Source organism: Papaver somniferum, chromosome 11, assembly GCF_003573695.1.
Source record: "Papaver somniferum cultivar HN1 chromosome 11, ASM357369v1, whole genome shotgun sequence".
NCBI classification, from domain to species: Eukaryota; Viridiplantae; Streptophyta; class Magnoliopsida; order Ranunculales; family Papaveraceae; genus Papaver; species Papaver somniferum.
The window spans coordinates 61833885-61846853 of NC_039368.1; the positions used below are offsets into that span (position 1 = coordinate 61833885).

At 35.9% G+C, this 12969-nt stretch overlaps 2 protein-coding genes across 2 annotated transcripts in view; one reads left to right on the forward strand and one right to left on the reverse strand.

The window, feature by feature from the left end:
* The window catches only part of LOC113321834 (glutamate dehydrogenase 1-like), a 35343-nt gene extending 33083 nt beyond the window's left edge, over positions 1-2260 (forward strand). The window contains exon 10 of the mRNA XM_026569759.1: positions 1896-2260. Within this exon, the coding sequence (XP_026425544.1) occupies positions 1896-2081 (186 nt within the window). The 3' untranslated portion in view covers positions 2082-2260. The remainder of the gene's footprint in view (positions 1-1895) is intronic.
* A 483-nt stretch (positions 2261-2743) lies between these two features.
* On the reverse strand, positions 2744-3316 carry LOC113324467 (probable carboxylesterase 4, mitochondrial). Its single transcript, XM_026572787.1, has one exon. It carries the CDS (start codon positions 3314-3316, stop codon positions 2744-2746), a length of 573 nt encoding a protein of 190 aa, XP_026428572.1.
* Positions 3317-12969: the final 9653 nt, after the last annotated feature.

Below are 12969 nucleotides of genomic sequence, written 5' to 3' on the forward strand. Positions count from 1 at the left end.
GAAGCTTTTTGATCCCAAAGAAGACTTAAATGAAGCACACATAACCGATTTCACCTAATTATGATACCCTCCTCTCTAACGACGAGTATTAAAAGAATGTTCCAGTGGGCTCCCACACATTAGTTCAGAGTGTCCAAGTAGGGATGGACATTTGCCACACCCAAACCCATCCCCGTGGGTACCCGGCCCATTTGAGTAGGATTTTACCCGCATAAATGGGGATGGGGTCGGGTGTGGGTAATACCCGAAACATAAGCTATGGGGATGGGGATGGGGTGGGGAAGGGATTTAAGGTCTCCAGTATCTTTCAGATTATAAGGTTTTAGACTTTTATGCAAGAATTTATATCGAATTTTTATACTTCTACCACTTAGTCGACATTTCTTTCATTTATTATATTCTTGGTCGTTCTTTTATATTCATCACTTTCGCTTCTTTGTTGTGATTAGATACATTCTCTAAAAGTTAAAATAGCGAAGATGATACAGATAATGAAATGGTTAACATGGACGAAGATAGAATGAGAAAGGAAAACGTAGAAAACCTAGTAAGTCGTTTAAAGATTCTTTTGTTCACTTTAAGATGAATTTCTGAATTTAAAATTTTAGAATGCATTATTCTTATATTATTAATTTCTTTTTGAATATTATTTAAGTTTTGATTATAAACAAATTTAGATATTAACGCCGGGTTACGGGTAACATATGAAAAACCCGCCCCATACGGGTATTCTCATACCTGCCCGCCCTAATTCATATGGATAATGGAACGGACATGGATTTTTTTTTTTACGAACGGGACAGTGTCTGGGATTGATATACCATCCCATGGCCATCCTTCTGTCCAAGGGATAAGTTTATAAGAAAAATAAACTTCACCGTTTATAATGTTAATCCTTGAATTGCCTTTTTTCTTCCTCAAGTCGGTTCATTTTATTTCGTTTTCTTTTGCTTTCCAAATTACATAAAAGAGAACTGGTGGTTTGACATACCTTTTAGAATGAACGCGTAATTGGGGATAGAGGAAAAAGAAAAAAACGAGATCTAAATAGTAAAGCAAGGTCACCCCCTATCCATGTATTTTAACTAATTTCTACTCTGCCCCTCACTAATCATGTTTAATGGTTAATTATAATTAGTTAAGTTAATAGGTTCGTTTGATGATGATTAGTATAAATCATTATCATTGAATTTGTTGATGCAACAACATTAACTCAAGATATTTATGATCATGAAGCTTTAGGTGAAGAACCAATCCAGGAAAGTAAACAAGCTGAACATACAAGTACTCCAATTACCCATGTATAGGTATTAATGTATTGAAATTTGATTTTTTTTTCATTGAATCCGCCATTGTTACGCCTGAAAAACTCAATGCCGGCATGGTAAAAGTATTATCGAGCATGCCGGTAGTGGTGCCGGCATGGTCGATTCCCAAATGAACCATGCCGGTTTGAGGACAAAAACATACAGAAAAAATTTGTCTGAAATAGCAAGTATCGGCATGGTATTCATCCTGAATAACCATGCCGGAACTCAGTATCGGCATGGTATTTATCCTGAATAACCATGCCGGTACTGAGTTCCGCCATGGTCTTCATCCCTACCGAATGTAAAAAAAGAAAAAATTCAAAGTGAGGAGCCGACGGAGAAGGAGAAGGGAATTTGAAAGGGAGTGAAAAATGTTTCGAATTTGAAAGGGAGTAGGGTATTTTTATGTTTGATTTAGCTTTTATTATTTTAAAGGGTAGTTTCATATTTTCGCCCCAAAAAAAACTCCTTAACAAACACTATTGGTTGGGGGAAATAATTTATATCCCTCAATTAGTTTTAGTATCCCATCGCGCGTTCTTTAGAATGCCTTTGCATTTATATAATGTTAATTTAAGCACGCAGAACATCCAAGGCTTTATGTGGGACGAAGAGAAGGTGAACAAGGAACTAAAAACATACATGACGAAAGGCTTCCAGTCAGTGAAAGAAATGTGCAAGACCCACAACTGCGACCTCCGCATGGGGGCTTTCACTCTTGGAGTTAATCGTGTTGCTCGTGCCACCATTCTCAGGGGATGGGAAGCTTGAGACATGACCTCATGGTCATGGTAATAAAATTTTATCGCATCGGCAGAAATTACTAGTTATTCTGTTTTCCTATTTTGCAAGATAAGTAAAAGTAATATAATGTTTTATGGTGCTTCTGTTATGAGGATTTTAGCTTTTGTACTGGAACAAATAAAATAAATAGTTAACATTCTCTGGAAGCTGTGTGCCTATTTTACATGCGCCTGATACCACACTCCAAGCAACTATATATATTCTGCACGTACAGAAAACTTTTATAGAAACTCAAATCCGACTGGGAATATGCTCTTGATGGTTGAGGTAAGAAATCACCAATTTCATCAACTTCACGGCCTTTTCAGAATCAGGGTTAAGCAGATTGAACACATGATCCTCCCCTGGTGACTCCATAATCTCAACAACACCATTCCATTTACTATTTCTCAACGTTTGATAGTACAACCAGCCTCTGTCCCTGAACACGTCTTCCCCTGCAACACAAACTAGTACCCTTTTGCACCCTAAGCTTGAAAGGGTCGGGTCTTTGCAGGGGTTGACAAGTGGGTCATCATGACCAGACGATGCTGGATAAATATTCGGCCAAAGTCCGTCCATTATTATCTTCCTACTCATATGTTTCTCCTCGGAACCAATGGGTTTCACATCCCAAAAGTAAGGATGAATCAAAACAACACTTGTTTTTCTTGATGAGTTCGAGCCAGCCGCATAGCCATGTTGTGTGAAATGTTAGCACCCGAGCTATCGCCAGCCATGAAAACTCGGTTGTAGTCGACATAGTTGTTCAACCAGCTCTCAGAACCGTGTCCTGTAGAGTGAGAAAGTACCCACTCTATGGCTCCCCAGGAATCATCATAGGCAACAGGAAGATGGTGTTCAGGCACTAGTCTAAAACCTACGGATACCGCCACCACATTGGCCTCGGCAACTAAAGAACTAACATAGTTATGGTAAATTGGAGATGCGGGACTCTGAGCACAAAAAGCTCCTCCATGGAAGTAAAGGAGAAGTGGAAACCTTTTATTGAGCTGTTCTTGTTGTTGGGTTAATTTAGGGAGATAGATTCTTGAAGGCACACCAGTTTCATGTGTAACTATAACATCTTTTGATGAAACACCTGTTTTTGGGTCTTCCATGGAAGGTGGAATAGATTTTCTGACAAAAATCCTCTCTTTTCGACCATCTTTGTAAACCCTATAAAATGGTTTATATTCATAAACAATTTCATTCTTCTCCATTAAAGGAGGAGGAGGAGGAAAAAGAAACGATAAAAAAAGACTTCAAAGAAAAAGAAGTTACATATAAATGGAACAGTAGTGAAATTTGTGGATGCTGCGCGAGCTTAAATAGAGCTATCCACTCAGAAATGCGTATTATGAACTGCATTGGAATTGATATTGAGAAATTTATCACCATGTGGTTAGGTTTTTCCTTCTCTCATTCTTTTGTGAACGTTGGGATGAACCATTTGGAGACCCCTTTCATTTCCAGAGTTGAAGTATGTACTGACCTACACGTCAAGCACTTCGGTCCGACCCAATTTTTCCGGATTGTACTTTTAGATAGCCCGAGTTTTAGGACTTTTCTTAAAGCATCTCCAATGAATCCCCAGTGTGTTGAATCTACTTCAAAATGCACGATGGGGAGAAACCAAGTGGAAAAAATATCGTTTGGTCCTTTTTGAGGTGGGCCCATGTCTGTTTAGTCTTTTGGGAAAACGCATTTACTGTTTGGTGCATAATTATTTAAAAATATAAAACAGATAAAAGTACCCTTCCGTGTTAATTTTTACTTATTTTCTTGTAGCAGTTCATTCGTCAAAATGAGTTTCTGTTAATTTCTAATTATTTTTTTCAGAAAACATATAAACCAGAATTCATTCCAGAAATGAACTCCATATAAAAAGCTAAAAAAAAACAGAGTTCATTCGAGAAATGAACTCCATATCAAAAGCTAAAAAAACAGAGTTCATTCGAGAAATGAACTCCATATAAAAAGCTAAAGAGTTCATTCCAGGAATGAACTCCATATAAAAACAGAGTTCATTCCAAAAATGAAGTTCATTCCAGGAATGAAGTTCATCTTAAGCAGCAGCAACAACAACAATAAAACGCATAAATCTTCATCTTCAACAACAACAACAGATTTCTAGAGTTTGACGAGTTCATCTTCATCATCATCTCCAATCCCAACAACATCAAGAAACCAAAAACCTAATTAAATCTTCAACAACAACAGATCTATCTTGAGTTCGTCTTCATCATCATCACCAACTCGAGCAACAAACATCAAAAACGATGAAGAAGACGAAAGAAAATCAAGAAGAGAGTTCCGAGATGAAGATTCAAGATTATATTCGTTTTCTTCATTGTTTTTTCTTCTTCTTCATCATACACAGCAACAGAAACTTCAAAACACCATCGTCTTCATCATCAAAACACCAACAACATCTTCAAAACTGAGTTCGTCGTCTTCAACAGCATCTTCATCTTCGTCGTTTTCATCATATTTATATGATTCATCGTCTTCATCATCTCTGCAAATCGTATTCATCATCTCTGAAAATCAAAACCCTAGAAAAAAACACAAATCTTCATTATTTCTTTGCAGCAGCAGAAAAAAAGAGAAGAGAAACTAGATCTGGAAATAAAGAGGAGAGAGAAAGTAAATCTGAGAATGAGATATTTTCTATTAAATTTTTGTATATATATGGTCACCTTAGGACCAAACCATTATTTTCTAGGACCAAATAATAATATAAGGGTATTTCTGCCACTACCATTTACATCATCCATGACATCAACCTATGACCAAACTATAATTTTTAGGACCAAACTATAATTTATATTACCAAATAGGACCAAACAGACAATTGACTAGGTCAATTGGACTAGACTCTCTCTAATATGTTATTTATAGGACCAATTGGTCTTTCCTACAAACCAAATGTAGTTACAGTTTTCGTTTCAATTTAGACACATTTTGTAACTGCGCCTACTTTGCTAGCGGTCATTTTATGTGCATCCATTTCTAACGAAATTTTAATCAGCAGGCACACAAAAAAATTTGAGTTTCACGTCGGGTTCAAAGGAAGCACCAATAAGATCAATGCTTAACGTAGTAGATAGCCTAAATTGCAGTTGTTGTTGCTTCCAGTTGCATCAAAGCATATCCCTTCTTCTTAGCTTTTGTTTGCTCAAGCTTAGGGCTGCACAAAACCGACTCAACCCACCAACCCAAACCACATCCGCCTGAAATTACCCACGCCCGACCCAACCCACCTAGAAGCGGCTCGACTATGGGTCACAACATCAAAACCTATCGTATGGTGGGTTGACTGTGGATGACAACTTACCTCACCCGACCCGACCCAACCCACCCACCCACCCACCTAAATATTTCTAAATTAATGCCAACCCTTAGATTACCTATCCTAGATGAACCACAACCGTTGAAGTAATATATATAATGCCTAAACCAAATCATCGCTAGCTTATCTTCATTGAAGAGTCTTCAATCAGTTCCCTTCAACGGCAATCTCAGAGACTCGGTTTCTTTTTTTCACTTTCTCTTCGCTTTGTAAATCAAATCACAACATCATCAGCAGCAATCAATCAACATAATCACCAGTAAACCAACAATCGAAGGTGAGACTAGGAATCATTGTAATTTGTAATTACTAATTAGGATTTTTTTCCTAATATTGATTTTGGGTTGACTTATTTCGATTGGGTTCTTAATGTAATGTTCATTGTATTTTATGGTGGGTAACCCACCACCCACCCGATCCAACCCACCGTAATGTGGGTTCGGTGAAAATCGACCCATTATAATATTGGGTTGGTTGCGGGTGACAATTTCTGTTGCCCACCATCAGTGGGTTGGGTGGTAGATGAGGCCAAACCCGACCCAAATCGACCCATGTGCAGCCCTACTCAAGCTCATGTTTTGTAGTGCACTAGTCTGCCATTTCTTGTGTCAGTTCTGTATGGAAAATTAAGCTCTATTTTGCTTATTCTCATTGTTGCATCATGAAAATTTTGTCCCGGAATTGTCATAGATTCGACAACCCTATTACTCGAATCTCGCTATAAAATTCTATCGGGGCTCAAAACCCAAATATGATTTATCTAAGTTAAACTAAAATTGAGCCTTGTAAAATGGATCAATATCTTAAAAAATTGAATTATCCAAGTACTTGGACTTATCCTTCTAGTGGTGCCAATAAGATGATTGATGTCATGATTTTGATGACCTGTTATGACACCAACACCACTTGTTTATCTATTTCCCTATTTAGAATTACCGTATTTAGCTTTGCTTAGTTTCTCAGTTTACATAGTTATTAAACTCTAAGTTATTTTCTTGTTTACCAAGGCTTTGAAGCTATAAATAGCCTGGCCGTAAGTTGTTTTCATAATCAATCAATATAACAAAGTTAAGTTTATTTAGTTTTCTTCTCAAAGCTGGTGGCTAACCCCCAACTCAAAGGGTTTATCCGGTTCTTTTCCTTGTGTTTAAGCTTTCTCCACTGCTAAAAGGTCTAGAACCCTAACACCTGGATCATAGCAGGTTTAGATCATACCTAAATTTCACCTAATTTTTTTTTCTTTGCTCTATGATGTTGCGCCTTGCGAATACAGATGATTTTACAAACACTCTCACAAAATCTTTACGTACTGTGTTTCTCGAATTTTTTCCTCATTCTACTGTTCATGATACTGGTCATCAGAAAACCCAACATCGTTCTGGTATTGCAAAACCTCCACCACCACTGAATCCACCACCACCTCCGCCTCTTAATGGTGAAATACAACAGTGGCGACCTAACTCTATTAATCTCAAGTTTCCTAACTTTGGAGGTACAGATCCTGACGGCTGGATATTCAATTCCGATCAATATTTTAGTAATTACAATGTTACTGATGCTCTCAAAATTATAATAGCTTATATACATTTCAAGGGTGAGGCTAATCAATGGTATAGATGGAAGAAAACCAAGATTGAAGTTCTTACGTGGGAAGAATTTTGTTCTTTAATTTGTTCTCGATTCGGTTCTCACAAGCATATTGACTCATGCAACGTTGTTTCTACAATAACACAAACATCTTCTTCATCAACTCAAGAGGATTTGTCGTCATCTTTGGTCGTTGGAGCTGTTTCAGCTACATCAGTTGACGAGGAAGAGATTAAAACTACATCTCAACAGGAGGATGAAAATCGGTTCCAGGTTTCGCATGATTCCCGGGAGTTTATCGGTGAGTGTTTCAAGTTAAACAAACTTATCAATTTGGAAATTCCTGATAATGCTATATCTACTGTTGTGAATAATCAAATTATTTCTCCTTTGGATACACGAACGGTGTTGCATGCAAACCCTAGCAAGACTCAACTTATTGAGTTACCTCATTGGAATTCTTTTTTGGTATGTTCGTATAAAACAATTAATTATCAGCCATTGTTTTATTCGTTTCTCTATAGATGTGGTTTTCATTCTCTCGAGGATATAACTACTAAGAACAACACCGGAAAAATTCGTGGTCGAATATGTTCAAACGATGACAGAGTATCATTAGCACAAGTTTTAAGATTAAAATTAAGAAATAAGATTTCCGTCATTAGATTTGTTTTCGAACCTGATGGAATATTCGTCGTTTCTGTCACCTGGTGCGAAGCTAGAACTATAAAAGAGTTCATGCAAAAACATTAACTGCGGCTCTTCTTTCTTGTTAGAACACAATTTTGTGAAGACTATCTTCACAACTTTCTCCAGTGCAAAGGTCTCCACCTGGATTGTGGTTGGCAATACTGGATTATTGTGGTTGGCAAGAAAATTAATGGGTATACAACAGTTTGGAGATATACCTATGGCTGGTTCTAAGATTCATTTCAAGCTTGCACTTATTCGATACTATGCTGGTTGGGTTGAGATGATTCATGTTATAACTGTTCCTCCAACTGCCACCGAGAAGACAATTTTTCAGTTGTCAGTAGAAAGCAATTTTCATAAACCTAATTTAAAGATAGGAGGACTTGGCGACATGTGCTACTAAAGTAATTCTACGGTTTTCCCTCATACGTCGGATACTCATAAGTGGGGTTATAGAGATGATTATGATAATTATCAATTGCAGAGAGTACAAGTGGTAACTGGAAGAGAATATGTATTCCTTAGTCCACGTTTTTCTCGTGTTATTACTCCATTTATCAAACTTTCAGGAGACAGTAAATTTGTGAAGCCACTGGTCGAGAAGAACTCCAAGTTAATGCAAATTCGGAGCTTCTGTAGTGATTACCGATATTTTTCCCTCGTCACAGCCAACGTTTTCCAAGTCAAAAAAGGATTGGAATCGTTCCTTGATCGAGAGTGTCCTGGACAGGCATACTTCTCAAAATTCTTTCACACTGCTCATGCATGGTGGATTGATAAAAGTCCACTAAAACTTGGCAAAGTTATATTATTTTTGGGTATCACATTGGAGTTTTTGGCGAATAAAATAATTTCCAAGATATTTCCAACATGAATGGATTATTTGGAGTCAACACATACACCGGATGATGATAAGTTGAAGGACTTTCTGTTGACAAAGTTCATAGATAATCACACAGCTCCACTAAAGTTCACTATTGTGAATCCTCTTGGTATAATTGATTACAACTGCACATTAGGCTCTGCTGATAATTGTAATAAGGCATGCAGAGTGTTCCGTGTTTTTCAATCCAGTACTGAAATTATTGGTGTTGTTATTCTTGATGTCGTGTGGAACGATAATATACCGGTGGATGCAGCAAAGGATTTCACTCCTAATTCCGTCAATTTTCTTTATCTAAACAAGTTGTTTAGAAAACAAGTTTTGATTCATGTAGAAGTTGATAATGAAGATGTTGTTAATTTTGTTCACCTCTTGGATTTTTATATCCAGTCTGTTAAAAAAAATAATCCACTATGCTTCCGATGGGTTGACGTTAATTCTGCAAAGGAAGATGAAGTTGTGATGGAATTTTGCTCAAAAAGAGTCTATGCAGTAAGGTATATGGGTACTTATCATTTAACTGGGTATCCTACTTTTCATTCTACTGATAGCTGTGGAGGTTCGTATTGTGCAGTATATGGAGAGGATTTAATAATTAATCCAGGGTGGCAGCATGATCATTGTCAGACAAAGTTTAAGAAAATTACTTCCTTGCTGCAAAAAAAGTTGGTGGTTTTGAATATGTTTCTCTGCTACGTACATTCATTAGCAGGAACTAAAATGATTTGGATAAATGGCCAACAATTACATATGCTTCTTTGTCAGGCTATATCGATGGTCAATCAAAATTTTTGCTTAGTAACTATCTTATAAAATGTGGACAATTTGGTTATCAAGTCTTGAGAATACTCTTTCGTGCAACTCCAGACATGTATTTTTTAAAGAAGCTCAAAGAAGGTATTCTAGAAAAGGCAAAGCTATTGGTGTTTAATTTAGTTTTTAAGGTTGGTACTAATTATTTGAATATCGTTTCTTTCCAAACACCGGGTGTCACAAGACATAAACCACTTGAACTTGGGAATGTTACAAAGTATTACAGCAAACACGAGGAACCGCAGCTTATTTGTGTTTTTAATAAGAAATGCAATGAAGAACGGCAACTTAAAATTTCTGAAATTTTAGAGATTTTTCATGTGGAATATGAAACCCACACATTATCTTTGGCTCGGCTTCGACTCCCTTGTAGTGTTCTAGAAGATGGTGGTTTTCTATTTTCGGAGTTCGCTAGTATTCCAACGGATCTACACAACTTCGCTTTTTCGGATCACTTCTGAAAAAGCGGGGATCTAACAACACCACCCAATATTTCTCTTAACAATCTGTATGGACAAACTCGAATATACTTTTAAGAGAATCAACAAGACTCAATCAATTAAAAGTATATCAACGAGTTTATATCTCTCTTCTTCATTTGATTTACTCAAGCAAGAACTGCGAGTTCTAATCAAATACAAGGAATAACTTGAAAGGTACCAAAGACCAATATCCAACGATCAATCAATATCAATCAACAACCAAAGGTCGGATTTTCCTATTGATTGATTCAAACGCACAACCTGTATTATTTCAATCATATAAACAAATATAATGCGGAAATGGAAATAACACAGACACCAGAAATTTTGTTAACGAGGAAACCGCAAATGCAGAAAAACCGCGGGACCTAGTCCAGATTGAACACAAACTGTATTAAGCCTGTAAGGCCCGTCCCAATTTTTTTAGGGTACTTGTGTCATTTTACTCTCGAGGCTAAAATAGTCATTTTTGCTTTAGAAGGGTATTCTGGCAATTGTGCTTTAAAATGATATATCAACGGGTTAAATAATGTGCGTGAATTAATTTTGATTAGTATATTAAGCTGATGCCCTATAAGTCAGAGTTGGTTAATTTTAGTAAGATGCTCGTTATAGACATTTGGTGATTACAATGCATAATGGAAAACAAAATTGGAACATTCTTTTTCTTTAGCTAGCATATTTATTTATTTATGTCATTTTTTTTTGTTACATATATTATTTTAATGTTATACGTTTTGGCTAGTTGTCTTGTTTCGATTGGGTGCTATATTCTCTTTGATTTGGGCATAGTTGAACAAATTCTAGTTGGTGGACTTGATTCCTTGGTGGGTAGCACAAAAGAATAAAATAAAGGAAATGTTTTACCCCACAGTCAAAGTGATTGAGTAATGTAATTTAAACGGTTTGAAACGTGTTGTTATATGTGGTACTTGATTTTGTTTTAGCTTATCATCTTGCTGCATGTTTTGATATGATTGGTTCTTGGCTTAGTTTAGTTAAGAAATTAAGAGAACTTGAATTAACCTTGAGATTCCGTTTGTTGATCGGTCAACAGGATTTGTTATCATCTCAGGCTACTTGTGTAACTCGTGTGAAACCGAACCACATGGCTAACTACATATGTGAGATTAAGCCTGACTAAGACTAAGACCACAGACGGTATATATACCATACTTGTATTGTTTTAGGGTTAGATAACTTTTTATGTTCACTTCTTACCTAGCCGCACAAAACAGAAACATAGAGAACAGAGAAGATTTGAGACCTTGGTGACAGCACTACTTAACTTTTGGTTTTGGTTCTTGCAAGAGGAGTTGCTAGTTTGTTTGCTATTGTTCTTCCTTAGGATTATTTACTAGCGATTGAGGTAGGCGCAACACAATCAAAAACCTTCTTTTTATTTAAGTTTCTTTTAATTAATTTTATTTTGTAAGTTTTGATTCATATATGAATGATAATCGATGTTGTGAGTATGATTATGTATGTTGGGCTGCGGTCCATAGATTGTGATTCTTAAAAACAACTATGATGGGATACGAGATATCCTTGGGAACGGTTTTGTTCCCTAAACCCACGTGGGGCTCCCTGGGGCGAGCGGATTTGATGTGATTGATTTGATTGTTCTTATGGATGTGGTGTTTCCATGTATTTGTGATGCTATTAACCATGCTAGTTGTTTTAAAAAGAATTGAAAATGTTTGATAAAATATTTTGTTGCTTCTTTTACTACTGGGTGTCACAACTCACGTCGTTTAATGACAAAAAATTCCAGATTTTATGGCACCACAAGGAGTTAATGGCGGAAAAGCGTAGAGATCGGTTTTGGTGCTATTATTAGTAGTTTGCATAGGATTTATGATTGGGATTGTAATAAAATATCATCAACTCTTTTAGATGATTTAATTAGTTATTTATTGGTTATTAAAGCTTTAAAGATTATTGGGTTAATGTATAACCAAAGAAAACAATGCTTTGTTTAGACTACTCTATTTGATTGAATAATGGAAATTTCTGGATCATGTCAGTTTGACTGTCTATCATAATTATTATATAATATGTTTTTGTCTCATTTTTTATGTTACATGTAAAAATCTCTCAGTATGTACATATAAAAATTTCATAATTTTCGGAGTTCCAGAAGTATTTTTAAATCAATTTTTTTCACTGTACAAGGATCAGACGTTTTCTGTCAGATTCAATTTTACTGAAGTTATCTATTTTTTTTAAATATTCTATGTCATGTTTTAGCCTTTAGAGTATACTAAAAACTCAAATATGGTTCTTTTATCTTTTCATAATGATCGACCAAAGAAAATTTGAAGTTGTGAGTGAATTGATATGATTTTTCTAAAACGAATCGTCACTGTTGTACGTTTCTGCAGTACTGGTCAACTACTCGTTTGACTATGGTCAAAAGGTATTTAAGATAAACTAAAAATCCTAGAAATTTTATTACTGGAAAGGCGATAAGTTATGATTCAGAATATATAATTATAATAATTTATGGATTCGTATTGTACTCAGTAAAATTATTTGAGTGACCTGGCGTCAGTTTCTGTTTTATGAATCTTTTTTAAAAACGTAATTATTTTGGATTTAATCTGGAACTTTTAACGGTGAAATTAATTTTTCTGATAAATTATTTTTCTTTAGGGTTCATTTAAATTAAAAATAACGTCAAATTAACGGTTAGATGTTCCGAAAAGAATTTTTATGTATCCGCTGCAACAGAATTTCTGAATTAAACATAAATAAAGATTAAACAAAGAATTAGTCGTTTGGACTTGGGCCAAGTATGGAAGTCAGTGCCTGATATTTAAGGTAGCATTTTGGATTTTGGGTTTTGGATTTGGGTTGAAATCGAGGCCCGAAATTTGGGTTGTTACAGTTTGGTATCAGAGCTAGTCTGATCCTTTGGGCAGGCTAGTTTCTGAATAAGTCGGTACGTCTATATGCTTGAATGTGAAATTGTTCGTGTATCTGTTGATTGTTGTTGTTTGAATGCGTAATAGGTTACACTTCTTTTGCATAGATATTTCTCTCGGTGTTACTTATAATTTA